Genomic DNA, 14,663 nt, shown 5'->3' with positions numbered 1-14,663 from the left:
GTACGTGTAAAAGTACCATCCACATGGACCCAGAAGAAACACTGCCCAAAGCATCACACTGCCTCTGCCAGCTTCCTTTCTTCCCATTGGTGCCAGGTGTTCCTCAGGTTAGCCACAGCCATGCACCCGGCCAGCCATGTGATGCAAAGGAAAACGTGATTCTTCAGACCAAACCTGTTACGGCCGAGAGGGCCAGGCAGTGGGTGTGGACTCAAATGCAGACACAGAGGGAGGCAAAACGGGCGTGAGCACAGAGTTTATTTACAGAGCTGAGCGAAGTTACAAAACAGAAAACTAAGAATGCTATAACCTATGCATGCTATGAACTGTGAAAGCTATGAGCGGAAAACTGTGAGGCAAAACTGTGAACGAGAAACTCTGAGGGCTGGATTCCACAGAGGGATCCAGGGAATGGAGAAAGGGGGCAGCGGCTTGGAGGGAGGTGTGAAGTCACTATGATGAGAGGAGGAAAGTAGTCAGTGGTAGTCTCAATGAATCACAGCTGGAGGATTAGGCTATGGTGGTTTGGGCTTACGCGTCGCAGATTTGGAGTGTCAATCGAGGAGGGAGTGTCCAGGGGGTTCCGGGTGAGGAGTGTCCAAAGCAGATCCAGAATAGGCTTGGAGTGGGGAGCTGAGCAGGGAGGCAGGCAGATGGGTCCTATGGCGAAAAAGGAAAGAAAACACGGTGAGGAGAAAAAACAGTAATCCAGAGTTCTCGCAAGGGCTTGGCGGCCTAGCACTAACATGTGTTAGCAGAAGATCTGGCAGGGGTCTGTCGTGAACGCTGGTCTTATATGCAGGTGACTTGATTGGAACCAGGTGTGGAAGCTGATTGGAGTCTCCGTCTGAAGGTGGAGCCCAGCAGAGTGGAAACACCCCGTATTCACCCGGACCATGACAAAACCACCTTCTTTGATTGCTCCGTGGTCCAGTTCTGATGCTCTCGCGCCCATTGTTGATGCTTTTGCTGGTGTACAGGGGTCAGCATGGGCACCCTGGCTGTTCTGCAGCTATGTAGCCTCATCTGTTACAGCCTAATTTGATGATGGACTGGCTCACAGATTTCTTCATGCTCGGAAGCTAGCTGTCTGCCTAAGATGACTGATGTCATGACAAATTGTGCTGTGTCCAAATTAAACAAGAATTTCCGTCAGCCAAAAGTCAGAAAGGCAATAAAAGACAAAACGGAGGAAAATCTGCATAACTTAAATTTTTAATGATGGATAATAACGTTATGACTCACAGCTAATTATTTAGCTGACCACTTGGCTAGCCCTGAGAACAACTAACTAACTATTGACAGAGAAGACAATTTTTATGTAACAACCATAAATCTTATCTTAAGTATCAAAGATTCTTATAAACCACCTGAATGGTTTTTAGTTATATCACCATCACTAGGCTTGACTGTAGCTTACAATACACATGAATGTGACTCACAAAGACATGAAGACAGTATGTGTGTGAAAGCCCTGTTTACTGTGTGACAGCGCAGAAGGCAGTCAGCTGATGCAGAAAGGCATCCGTGGGAATGGCTGGGGAAAGAGCGAATGAATTAATATACATGCGTGCTCAACCTACATTACTCATACTGTGATATAACCACAAATGATTCTGACTCACAGCTTTAAAAATGAAGATTTTATTGTCTTCATTTTATGGGCCACTCATTAATTCTCATATACATGAATACATGGAATAGAATGAGAACAGAAATAAAACTACTGATTTCCTTATACAAGAACAAGCTATGAGGTTACAAAGTAGCAACACATTTATGGTGACAGTGATGATTAAGAGCAAAACACTTGCAGTAGCAATTTTGATATAAACTGGTAAGGCAAGGGTGCTGTGTGCGGGTGACATGCCATGTACTGACACCCTCCCAGCTGACAGGTTGAAGTGAGCCACCATGAAAAAAATAGTGACATGTTTGTTGTGCATGTCAGACATAGATGACTAAATCTGCAGACATGCTGACTCTCAGTCTTCCAAGAGCGCTGAGTTCAGGTTCTCATAGCTAGCCTTCAGCCTGGCATGATCATGAAAACAGTCCTATTGTAGTGGCTGGATGGTTTGCACCATAATATTTTAACAAGTTGTTCTCATACCACCGAAGATTAATTCTCTCCACAGCATTTTGTTGGTGTAATGCCTGTTGTAGGCAGGGATCCTGGCAGGTGATTTCTAATAATGTTCCCTAGAGATCGATGATTAGCAGGTTTGCACAGACACAATGCAGATCTTTCTAAATCTTTCTAAAGAAAAGTCTTTGAGAGCAAATGTAATGCCAGTTGACAACGTGATTCTTTTACCAAAGATGTCTTATTGACTCATTTTTTTATTTCAAGTCATGTCTCGTTGCTCTGTTTTTATTTTATTTTTCTACCCAACCATTAAGATCACAGGCAGGAGTCATTGTGGACTTTGTTTTCCTTGGGAGCATTTTGGAGCTCAGCTGTGGGTTGGAACAGTTTCCTTAAGGAGCTGTGTGCATGTGTTTGTACGTCTCACCTCAGGGTTCCTTCCTGCTATGCACTACTGCTGCTGCCCTTTCACTGCGTGTAATGCAGCTGAATGAATACAGGGGAGGATTAGGTCAGTTACGCAACTCTGAGGAAAGGAGAGTTTTATTGCAGAGTGGAACAGGCTAAGACAGAAACTTAAATTTGAGGAAAGTTGGGGGTTGCAGTAATTGTAAACTGAAGTTGTTACCATCGCTGTGTTTGTCATTTGTTAAAACTCAATAGCATACAGACGTATTTCTTGTAGTCAGTTTTTTTTACGTGCCAAAAGAACTAGAGTCCATTGTATAGCTTTGCGATGGTTCTTGTACCACATAAAATGTTGTACCATTTATACAGAACTCATGTGTGGAACCTATAATGCTAATGCTAATGAATGAGCTTTCCATCAGCCTCAGCTCTACTTTTTGTTTTGTGCTAATTAACAAGTTTAGTAATGCTAACACATATTTAAAATAGTTAAAACTATGAATAATATACCTGTTAAACATCACCTTAGCATTGTCATTGTGACCACCTATGCCATTCTTCTCATGCAATGTCAAAAGACCTTAGCATGCTAAAGTGCTAAAGCAAGATGGTAAACATAACATGCTAAACATCAAAATGTCACCACAAATAAATTAAAAAAGTTAACATGGTAAACAGATTTTATTAACAGTTATTTACCATAAGTAAGATTAACAATTCCAGTAGCAGTTATATTTTCAAACCCCATATATATGTGAGAGGCACTAGCAAGTGAAAATCTGCGAGCCACTTCAAGGTACACTCCTGTCTAATACCCATTATACTGTTTTTTGCTAAGACATTCCTTACTAGCAGTGTTGCCAACTTAGCGACTTTGTCGCTATATTTAGCGAGTTTTCAGACCCCCTTGGGCGACTTTTTTTTCCTAAAAAGCGACTAGCGACAAATCTGGCGACTTCTTCTGGTGTTATTGGAGCCTTATTTATGACTTTTTGACGTGAAAACGCGTATCGCTCTTACTCTCAATAAGCAGCGGGTGCTGCCATGGGCACCTTGCCCATGCCAAAGCGCTCACAGGTGGAGGATAGTCCTCCCCCAGCTGCTATCAGGGCAGGAGACGTTCAAACCTATGCGTCCAAACTGCAAATGAATCGCGCAGGAACGAACAGTAAAAGAACTGACTGTAATGCAGTCAGTTCTTTTACTGTTCAGTTGTTTTGTGGACCACAAGGTTTTAAAATATTTATAAACACACACACACACACACACACACAAAGTAACTCCACCAGAGTGCCTATTTCGGGTCACTTTTGCCGGTCCAAGCCCGGATAAAGCAGCAGGGTTGGAATTGTGACATTAAAAAACAATAATTACTAAAAGATATAAATTATAAATGGATTTAAGACGTTTTTTACTGACTTTATCTCTCTTTCACGATGTTATTTCTCTCTCCAACAGCGTAGGTTGCAATTACATTAGCATGACCAATTATGCAAATTAGGCGATGATGTCATTTAGCGACTTCTAGCGACTGTTAGGACAGCCAATAGCGATTTTCCTTACTGAGGAGTTGGCAACACTGCTTACTAGTGTCCTTTGAGGCAAGAAAAATAGAATAGGATAGCCAACTGTGCAGGAATACAATCTAGGCTATTCAGCAAATGCAACAGAGGAAGTCAATAAGGGGCAGATTTAATAATGTGTTGCATTAAAAAAAAAAAATACTATCAGTACTTACAAAGAGAGCACAGTGACAAGTTTGCATGTAAAAGATGGGAACTCACAGATTTTTGTGCTGAAGCTGTTGCAAATGTTTTTTCAGGATTTTCTTTCTTAAGGCAAAAATGATGGATACATTTGCAATATGCACTTTACTGTTTATTGCTCAAACTTTTAGCACCAAAACAAAAGCATGTCTTATTTTGTTTGTGCTTGATGGTGAAATTAACTGTGATTAAGTAAAAATGATGCTATTTTAGCTATTTTGGCCCGTTAAAGAAATTTGGCCCTAAGAATTAATAGTAAGCTGATATAAGAAGCAGCAGCATAAAATGAGCGGCATCTGCCATTTCCCCTAATGACATATAGATTCATCCCTATTTAATCTAAACACATCAATCAGCGTTTAGTCCGTGTACAGACTCGTATACCTGCTACCTAACTGTAGACTCTCAGTAATTATTCTGTAAAGAACCAAATGTGCCTAAATTCCTTTCAAACCCATTGTCCTGTTTGTGTGTTTTGGTGTTCTTTGTTAAACACATTTCAGAAAAGTCCATCTTCATCCAACCACTGCTACCAGACATCGCTGCCAAATAAAGCCCCTTTATCTATCCACAGACATGCCTCCTGCTGCTGAACAGCAACTGAATTAGTGGTGATTCACAGACAACTTGTGCTCCTATTTGCTCAGGGTTGCGTGCTTCTTGTCAGCTGTTAAGAGAGAAAATGAATGAATAATCTCAACAGAAGGCAGAATTACTAAGGTTTTACATGCAGTTGGCAAATGCCCTAAATATTTTATTTTGTGGCCCCTTTAGCAGCAAAAAGGTTTCGTTCACATTGTGGATTACTTTTCATGATTTAAGTAATGCAGAACACGTGGAAGAAGCTGCTCAAGTGGAATGGAAAATATGTTGCTTTGATCTGATCTGGAGTTTTGCTGTCCATCCAAATGAGATAATGGTGTTTTACAGCAGTTGAACTAAGCTGTTGTTATGCTCTTCACTGGCTAGATTATCAGTTATTTATTTTGATGGGCTATCATAAAGCATCAGGGACCATCTTGTTATCTTTTGATTGGAGTACTGTACGCACTGTAGACATATTGACTTGTGATGCACCAAAAAGCCTGTTGCGAGTGATATTATGTAAGCAGTCAGTCAACACAGCTGTGCCCCCGTAGGATGATGGTGAATTCTAATTTCCCCTGTGGCCTGAGGTTTTAACTCGGCAGTCAGCTGGGCAAACTCCCGTGATTGTCTTACCAAACTTTCCCCTCCGGTGACATGATCAGGACAGCATCACTGCAAAGATTAACCAGAGGAAACACATTTTCAGTCTGTCTACTGCTTTTTACAAGCTTGTTATGGTCTCATCCTGTTAATATAAAAGTTAAAGGGGAGCATTAAAGGGGACTTGCTTCCATACTTCATACTTCTTGTCATAATGTCTCAAATTATTAAATTATTAAATTATAATGTCTTAAATTATTATTATTTTCCAATAATAATAATAATAAAGATATGCATTAAGCTTACAGTTCTTACAGCTTGAGTTTCTGTGAAACTTTCCAGTAAGAAAACTATGATTTTACAGAGGGGGATCTTTAAAAGTCTGGAACTAATAGTGAGTGTTTGAAGCCAGAGACTAACATCAGGAGCTGCATAACAGGCAGCATGAGAGAAATAAAGATTTGTGTAGCTGTGAATTCAAAGCTATTTGAGTGAAGCCACTTAACAGCTTACATATGGGAACATGTCTTGTTATTTACCAAAACAGCACTTTTTATATTTGATCTTGTTCTTTTTCACCAGAACCTCCGTAAGATGGAGGAGTCATCAGAGGAGCCTGGCCGAGACCTGAACGAGTTACAGAATGCTGACTGGGTATGCAATGTTCAACCTTTGGCTGTAGCCTCAAATGTTCACGTGAAGATATCTCCATGAATTCATATATCACGGTAAACACACAGTAATCAAAGAACTTCTCAGGAACCATGCTGAGATTGATATGGCCACTGCACATGATGATGGCGCCCTGTTTCCCTGTTCTGTGTGCAAGCAGAGGCTAGCCTCTCTTTTCTACACTGGGTTCCTCTTTCACTAGTTCTTCTCCTCTCAGGCTCGATTCTGGGTTCAGGTGATGAGGGACCTGCGTGAAGGAGTCAAGCTGAAGAAGGTGCAGGAGCGTCAGTACAACCCTCTGCCTATTGAGTACCAGCTCACTCCCTATGAGATGCTCATGGATGACATCAGGTCCAAACGCTACAAACTACGTAAAGTCATGGTCAGTGTCAAAACACGTGTTGCAGCTTTGAAAATATTACTCGAATGCTGCACTCAGTGCTGCACTGTTGTTTTGATCCAGCAGGGAAACGCTTGCTTCATGAAAATCATAAGGTTGCATTGATTATTATTGGATACTGTATAACTGTGACTTTCACTAATGTGATGAAATGATGACTGCATACACTCATAAAATGCTATGTTACATTTAATGGCATCTAGTCAATGGAAATTTCACTTGATTGTTTTAGATTCTTTTTATACCAAACATATTTTCCTTAATGATTTAAATAAATAAACCTTTGATTTTATATATTTCAGCTGCATTTTACTCAAACATGGCTTCATGTTTACGAGGGCAAATAATCACTTTTTTAGTATACTGTTGACTTTTGTTTTTAGTCTTTTAAGGCTTCAGTGTGATACCTGAAGTTGTTGTGTAAGTCCACATCTAGAAAACACACCACCACAGTTCAAATCATTTAATGAAATACTCCAGAAAACGGTACCATAACGGGTTGCTTTGGTGTAAACTTGCATATGCATGACTTTACTCTTCCATTTGGCATTATTCATAGCAAAACTGAAAACTTCAAATAATATTTTGTAACTATTGTGATCGCTGATTAAAGTCTTTCTATTTAGCAGTGAGGAGTTGCTGCTTTTATATTAGAACCATTATTGAATATTACTAGTTTTTTGACTGTCAGATGACCCAAGCATGATTTAACGTCTTGGGCTCTGAGAACAACGCTGGAAAATTTGACAGCCTTGATGATAATTAAAAATAATCATCAATCTCAGCCTTATGTATGTGGTCTTGGGTTTGGTTGTCTTGCAACAGAAAATTTAAAAATGTCCATATATACTTTTTTTGATATTGTGTTTTTTTTATTATTTGAGTTTGGATTATTTAATTTTTCCATCCATCATGTTCTCCATCTAGTAAATGACCTCCTGAAAGAAGCAGCGTTTGTCTGAGCTAATATAAGCAGACCAATTGTTCCTTTGCTTCAGGTCAATGGAGACATCCCACCAAGATTAAAGAAAAGTGCTCATGAAGTCATCCTGGAGTTCATCAGGTCCAGACCCCCTCTCAATCCTGTGAGTACTAACAAATCTGATTGATTTAAACATTAAAACTGAGATTAAACCCATAATCCCTCTACACATTTGCAAATTAGTAAACACTCTGAAAAAATAAGGATTTTTAACAAAGACATTTCCTGCTTCTAACCTGGTGTTATTTGTGGGAAACACTGTGACTCTCATGTCAGGAGATGGTTTATAGGTTGATTTGCTGTTGCTAAAGCCAAAATCATCCCGATGATTAGACTTGACTATTTCCACTACATGTGATCGACTGTAAATTCAGACTCTGTAAAGCACACGGGTGTTCACGTCTCACTGCAGCCTGAATTTGGAGAAATAATGGATTCTGTGCTGATATCAATCTTGCAGCAGGATTAGCAGGCTGCTTTTTCAGCAGTGCTCTCATCTCTCAGCAATCAGGTGAACAATCAGTCAAAGTAGACCCGAAGAGGCGAAGAGAAGCAGGCCTGCGGGCTACAGCCCTGTACATTTGTGTCAGTGTTGGTATGCTCCCTTTTTCACTCTGTGCCACCCATCATCAACCCACACTACTTAGGTGTCAGCTCGGAAGCTGAAGCCACAGACTCAGCCTCCTCCCACGCTGCACGAGCGGATCCTGGAGGAGATCAAAGCAGAGCGGAAACTTCGCCCGGTCTCTCCTGACGAGGTCCGCAGAGGAAGGCTGGGTAAGGAGGTGTCCCACTTCATTGTCCCTGCTCTTGGTATCTTTTAGTCCCGTTAGTGCACACTCACGTGCACACTCCCATACACATGCAACCATACTTCGCTCTAAAATTTTAAGACGTTTTAAGCTGAAGTATGGATCTGATGCCTGCACCTCAGAATCACATAAGAAGTGTGCACTAGCTTCATTACTTTGAGCTGTTTCTGTTCTTTTATATGTTCCTACTTTGTGCCTATGCTCTGTGCTATTGTAGCTGCTGCTGCCTAACCGTTCATATTTGTGTTGCAACTAATGCCTATTATTGTTTTGTGGCTTATATTGTTTGCAACAGAGTATAAGTCGTATGCCACAATAATGCTAAGTGTCTGCAACTTCTATTAACACACTGAACCCAGTACTGTGTTGTCTGCAGTGTCTCCCCATTGGCTGACTTATTCAAAAATCCTCTTATTGCTCGTCATGAAAGCAATGAAACCTTTGGGATCTGAAATAAGACAATAAGCATGCCATTTCAATTCTTTTCTCACTAAATACCAACTTCTTGTATGTACAGTAGTAAGTCTTGACTTGATGTGCCTCTATCACAAACAATAACTGTCCATGACGTTTCTCGTTGCAGTAATTCGGCCACTTAGCATGTCTTTCAGTTTTGACGCGTCAGGTAAAGTCTCCCTCGCTGCTTACCTGGCTTTTCATCACTTTCTGTTCCCCGCTTTGTTGTGGCTGCTCATCTGTTCTGTCAGCACGAACAAACACACAGACACAGATACACACTTTTAATGCATCAATCTGCATATTGTACACACATTTCATGTTGTGCTTCATCGTTTGGTGATTGCCTCCTTTGGAGGTGAAAAATGGACCCGTGGGACACTGGGCAGTAGGAGGATGCTGATGAGAGCGAGGTGACATGAGTGGCATGCTGAACTACATCCACAGGCCATGCTTTAAACTTGTTAACCTTAAAACCAGGGAAATCAAATGAACGTTCAGACCAATTTTTTGCACGTTGAAACCTGAGGCAAAGCTTGAACATGAAAATCTCGAAAACCTTTAAAGATAAAAACCTCCTGAACCTGTCTGAGTATTGGCTAGTTAAAATATGAGGAAAACAAACAATCGGTCCTGTAAAGTCTCATATTTTAGCACACACTGATCTCAATGTGATCTCAAATATTAAAAAAAAAGGTCTTCATGTTCAAACTTTGCCTTATATTTCAGTGTGCAAAACAAAAGAAAATTCAAAAAATAATAGAAAATATATGAACAGATCATTTAAAAGAAATCTTGAAAAGTATTTGATGTGACTTTATCCTACAGACCAGCAAAAAATGAGCTTATGTTCAAAACTCACTGCCTTTCATTTGTCATAAAAGGAATCTTTACTTTGTGTAATACATGTCTTCGATTGGAAGAGATTACATCGCCTCACAGCCAGACTGAGATATTTAAAGTGTTTAGAGGTGCTACAAAACAAGAAGAATTTTATTCACAATGTTGCTGTTTTGTTTTTTTTTTGCATGTAGCGTTCTGAAGGAAGGATGGTAAAATTACATCACTGCTTTCTATACAAACAACATCTTCTTCTTTTTTTAAAAAAAATACTGTTGGCTGTTAAAATGATTGCAGCCTTGAGGAAACAGTTTATTCTAGTCAGTCTTCATGAAATTCCTGTACCTCCTGAAAAATATTCCTGCTGTTGCTTCTTGGGAAAAGTGTCACCTTTTCCAAGCACTTAGTTTCTTAAAGGTTCCTCTATAATGTGAAACTTCAGTAGAAATGAGCTGCCAGCTATCTAATCAAGGGTTGGCAAGGAACAGCCAAAAGCATACGTGACACCGTCAACGTCTCCAAGAATCTATACAAAAGAGTCTTTCGTGTGCAGCAGTGACTTTGCAGAATCGAGCCAGTGCGCAGGTGGACCGGTGCGCAGCCTCATGCTCTGCACAGCATAGTAAAATATATAGTCTAAGATGACGAGCTACAGGCTACCAGCAGTGGAACATGCCCAACACTGTCTCCAAATTTGGAGATAGTGTTGTGATTGCGATGAGGGAATAGTGCTCAGGTGGCCAATTTAGAATAATCCTGTGCTCCACTTTCTCTCCTACTGAAGCCAGTGTCTCTCAAAACAGCTCCCTCATTTGTGTTGTCTGTTGACCTGTGTAAAACCTTCCCTGTATAATCACTCATTCCCATATGATGTGACCATATTGATAACTCTGTACTTTGTGGGGATTTTACATTCCCGCTGACAAATTAATGAGTATGGCTAAGGGGAAATAGATTTCATGAGATTAAATGCTGTGATCACAAGTCTCAGTGAGGTATCATGTCGCTGCGCGCAGCGTTGGGGCTTCGTGATAGCTTATTGTTTTAAAGGCAACGTGAGCAGGCGGTGCTGCTTGGTTCTAATTAAATTGTCATTAAAATGTGACATTAAGTATTTTGTTGTAGTTGTGCATTAGTTGAGAAGGTTGATGCCACTCTCTCTGTGCTTCTGTTTAATGCTAGAGTCAGCAGGTGATTAGATTAGCAACAAGGGTGTGACTTGGGTAATTTGATTGGCTCCCTGGGGTCCCCTACAAAAAATTGAAAGGAAAATGTCAACTTAATCGATCCGTAATGGGAGTGATGTTTCAAATTACATAACGCTAGAATAAATTACATAACGCTGGCAAAGACCTGACACAGAGGGTAGCTGTTAAGAAACCATTCTTAAAGAAGGGAAACTGGGAGAAATGGCAGGTAGGTTTGCCAAATTATACAAGGACTGGACTTAAAATCAGTAGAAATAAGTCTGATGAATGAAACTTGAAAATCTGACATTTTCAGGAGGAGGGACGTAAAACCGCGAGTGTTCATAGTTATCTGTAAAACACGTTGGAGGCTCTGTCATGGTTTTGTGCTGCATTCCAGACAGTGTTTTTAAAATCTTGTTAAAATTGATGGAATTACAAAGAAAAACACCACAAATTTTTGATCCACCATCCAATACCAGCTAGAAATTGGCTGACAGCATGACAATGATCCCAAACAAACCAAACTCTCAAATCAGAACTCTTGCATGGTATGCAATGCAAGTGTTTGTTCTATTTACTGCAAAACTACACAGCAGATGTGCTGCCCCTCCCCGAGCCTGGTTCTGCTGGAGGTCACTTCTTGTTAAAAGGAAGGTCTTTTACCCCTCTATCTCTGAGTGCCTGCTAGTAGGGGACCAGTCGATCACTGGAGTTCTCTCTCTCTGGAGCCTATTCCATCTACCATACAGCGAGAGCTGGGCTACACCCTGGTCATGTCGTTGATCTGAAGCATGGCTAAGATGCTTAAACATTAGACATAAAAAAATCAAATGAAACCTTAACTGAACTGAAAGCTGTGGTCTTTATGCTGAACTAAGCTGAACCATCTTGACTTAGCCAGGCAACATGAGACTGATACTAAACTTCTTCTAACCCACACAAAGACAGATAATATGTTAAAAACCATGTCTATTTTAAATCATTTTATAGACAAAATAAAAACATTTAATATCAGATTTTGCACTAAATACTTTAGAATCAAAATGACTCCTTTGTAGGGTCAGTATTTTAACATTGAGCAGTTATACGTTTCATGATGTAATCCAGACAACAGACCATTTCCCTGTAGCTGTACACGTACACAAAGTATCCCAAAGTATTCTGTCAAACACAAATCTGTTTACTACTTCAGTCACTCCATTTTATTTGGATATAAACGGCAGGTGTACTGAGTGGTCAATTTACTTGTAGCCATCTTATTAAAGGAGGTCTCCCTTTTAGGTTTCGGCAAAACTCGCAGTATGCCGCAGGATTTATTCCGTACTGGAATAGGTAACGTATGAGCAATGCTGTGGTTTGGAAGGCCATGTTTGCATTTTAACCTAATGGTCTTGTCTGTTTTGTCTCCCCCCTGCCCGCCAGCTTTAAACTAATATCTCCTCTTTTTGAATATGTGAATGCTGAGACTTGGGTGAAACAAAGAAAGGGTTTAGAATGATGGCTGAATAGAGAAAAACTGGTGATGTAGGTTCTTAGGAATCTTTGGTCATAAAAAGACTGGGCAGCAGGAACAGAGCTCGTGTTGAGACGATGAGCTCATGTGGATGCTTTTCCCACAAACAAGAGGCTGAAGGGAGAAAGGAGAGTTTCAGGGTTCCCACCAATCCTATCAGCTGTGTTTTTTATCTGTCTCTTGCAGCACTCGCTTGTCTGCTTTTCCCATACTCCCTGCCTCCAAACCCTCTCATCAGGTTGTCTTTTTGCTTTACCCAGAAATTAGTCAGAATCAGGCAGCTTGGTATTGTAGGTGGTTGATTTTAATGTTGTCTTTTCTACTTTTAGACTTTAGCCAGTAAAGAGTGTCTGTTTAGTAAATTGGGAAATTTGGTTTCAAGGACTTAGCTTTCCCTAAAAACGTTCCCTGGGGGTTGATATGGGAGAGAAGCTTTTTTTTTTAGGAGTCCACAGTTTAAATATTTCATGAAGAAGGCATCCATGCTCTGCGTGTAACACCGCCCTGCTCCTATGCTTCCCCTTAGGAAAAACTTAACCTTCGCCAACCTCTTTAACCTTTCGGCGACTCTCAAAACTCAGTCCTCTGTAACATCATTCATTGCATCCTTTCACCTCACCACCCACTGAAACCCACTACAACTTGAAAACTCTGTTCCCCCATATAACAAATGGGATAGTAAAAGAAAGATGCAAAGTATAACCTGTTTGGATGCAAAGAATCCAGAGAGGATGTGTTTTGGGTTTCGTTTCAACTGCTGTGCCTGAATGACACTCTCCTGTGTGGCTCTATGCAGATGAGTTCAGCCCACGTATGGGCAGGAGGACATCCAGCTCTTTGTCTCTCACCAACGGATCTGGATCACCCAGAGTCGAACCCTCTGGATCTCAGTCAGTTCCTCAGAGAAAGCGGCTCCTGAAGGCTCCCAGCCTCGCTGAACTGGACAGCTCTGACTCTGAAGTGCGTTTCTGTGTATTAGAATTTTATTTTTCCTAGATGCATTTACTTTGTGCAGAAAAAGTGACGACTGAAGTGCATGTGTATTCTGTGCATTCAGGATGAGATTGTTGGACGCAAATCAGCGAGCAGCTCCAGCGTGGCGACATCTCTGATGGATGACACTTCCCCAGAATCTGTGCTGGGGAAGAAAAGTGAGTCAGGAAGCCTTTCGACGCCCCCTGCCTCCTTAACTAAGCTATCTGCTGGCAGTGATCGATGGCTTTTAATCTTGCAGCCTTGCCAGTCACGTTTCCCAAAGTCTTTTCATTTGAAAGATTATTTATAATCAGTAGGTCTTGAGCTAAAGATTAACCAATCAATTGCTTCTTTGTAGTTAAACTTGCTCTTTTTTTCTCTCTCTCTCTCTTACGTTCTATCTATGAACACCAGCTCCACCCATGTTCCTGCCCATCTCCTCTACACCTCAACCAGAGAGGCGTAAGACCCCCCAGAGAAGACACTCTATTGAGAAGGAAACGCCCACAAATGTCCGACCGTTTCAGCCGCCCTCCAAGCAGAGCTCCAAGTCCCTGGTGAGTCAGAGCTTCGTGTATCATTTAAAAATAAACATTTGGAAATAGGATTCAGTTCAGTTCAATTCAGTTTTATTTATATAGTGCCAAATCACAACAACAGTCACCTCAGGGCGCTTTATGTTATAAGTTAAATACACTACAGGGGCAGCCAACTGTCACGACTGATTGGGGGGTTAGGGGAGAAAGACAAGACAAACGACACACTTTGGAAGAGAGTCACAACTGGACCAGATTGAAATCAAAAACAAATCTACTAATGCGTTAGTTTCAAAGGATATTCCATCGATTGCTGTTTTGACTTGTTCCAGTGGCTGTCAGTGTCCAGTGTGGTCAAATAACTTAATAATCAAAAGAAGCAGAGGGAGAACGAGATAAGTAGGTAGAGCATCAAGATCTGTAGGGAAATGAGGAAGGATTGAAACTAAACACACATGCTGTCATCTCTCTTCTGTTTGCCCCTTTCTCAGGATTTCTTCCCTCCTTCTTTTACCAGAACCATCGAGTCCCTGTATCTCTGTTAAATTGCAGGCTTTCTGTTCTTCCTCCCTCCCACACACACACACACACACCTCCACCTTCTCTTGCTCAGGTTGGAATCGAAATCTCACATCACTCCTGGATTCCCTTCCTTCTCCACCCTTCTCCCTCTACTCTGTGCCCTTTGTGGAGCTCCAACCCTATCGAGGTGTTTGTGTTGGGGTTGGTGAAGACACTTTTTGCTCTGTGCAGGAAGGTTTACATCCTTCGAAGAGACTCGGCCGAGGTTTGCCCGTCTCCCATCAGTCTGTCCCGTCATAATAACTGTAGCTGCT

At 41.1% G+C, this 14,663-nt stretch overlaps 1 protein-coding gene across 4 annotated transcripts in view; it reads left to right on the top strand.

Annotated features, from left to right (window-relative positions):
• Nucleotides 1-14,663, top strand: part of LOC146658853 (protein spire homolog 1-like) — a 37,088-nt gene that overhangs the window by 16,869 nt on the left and 5,556 nt on the right. Inside the window, exons 5-13 of one of the 4 annotated variants that reach the window (XM_085422604.1) lie at nucleotides 6,034-6,105; nucleotides 6,341-6,505; nucleotides 7,522-7,608; nucleotides 8,153-8,282; nucleotides 12,085-12,135; nucleotides 13,113-13,276; nucleotides 13,374-13,467; nucleotides 13,706-13,865; nucleotides 14,380-14,614. In XM_085422604.1, coding sequence (XP_085278730.1) covers nucleotides 6,034-6,105; nucleotides 6,341-6,505; nucleotides 7,522-7,608; nucleotides 8,153-8,282; nucleotides 12,085-12,135; nucleotides 13,113-13,276; nucleotides 13,374-13,467; nucleotides 13,706-13,865; nucleotides 14,380-14,614 — 1,158 coding nt within the window. Of the gene's footprint in view, nucleotides 1-6,033; nucleotides 6,106-6,340; nucleotides 6,506-7,521; nucleotides 7,609-8,152; nucleotides 8,283-8,900; nucleotides 8,943-12,084; nucleotides 12,136-13,112; nucleotides 13,277-13,373; nucleotides 13,468-13,705; nucleotides 13,866-14,379; nucleotides 14,615-14,663 lie in introns of all 4 variants that reach the window. The other 3 variants (XM_085422605.1, XM_085422602.1, XM_085422603.1) reach the window with 3 other exon arrangements.

The sequence above is a fragment of the Rhamphochromis longiceps genome, linkage group LG11 (assembly GCF_057381845.1).
Source record: "Rhamphochromis longiceps isolate RC_006_pf linkage group LG11, R_longiceps_female_GT1.1, whole genome shotgun sequence".
Classification (NCBI taxonomy): domain Eukaryota; kingdom Metazoa; phylum Chordata; class Actinopteri; order Cichliformes; family Cichlidae; genus Rhamphochromis; species Rhamphochromis longiceps.
The sequence above is the reverse complement of the archived record's forward strand: the minus strand, read 5'-3'. Positions and strand labels throughout refer to the sequence as shown.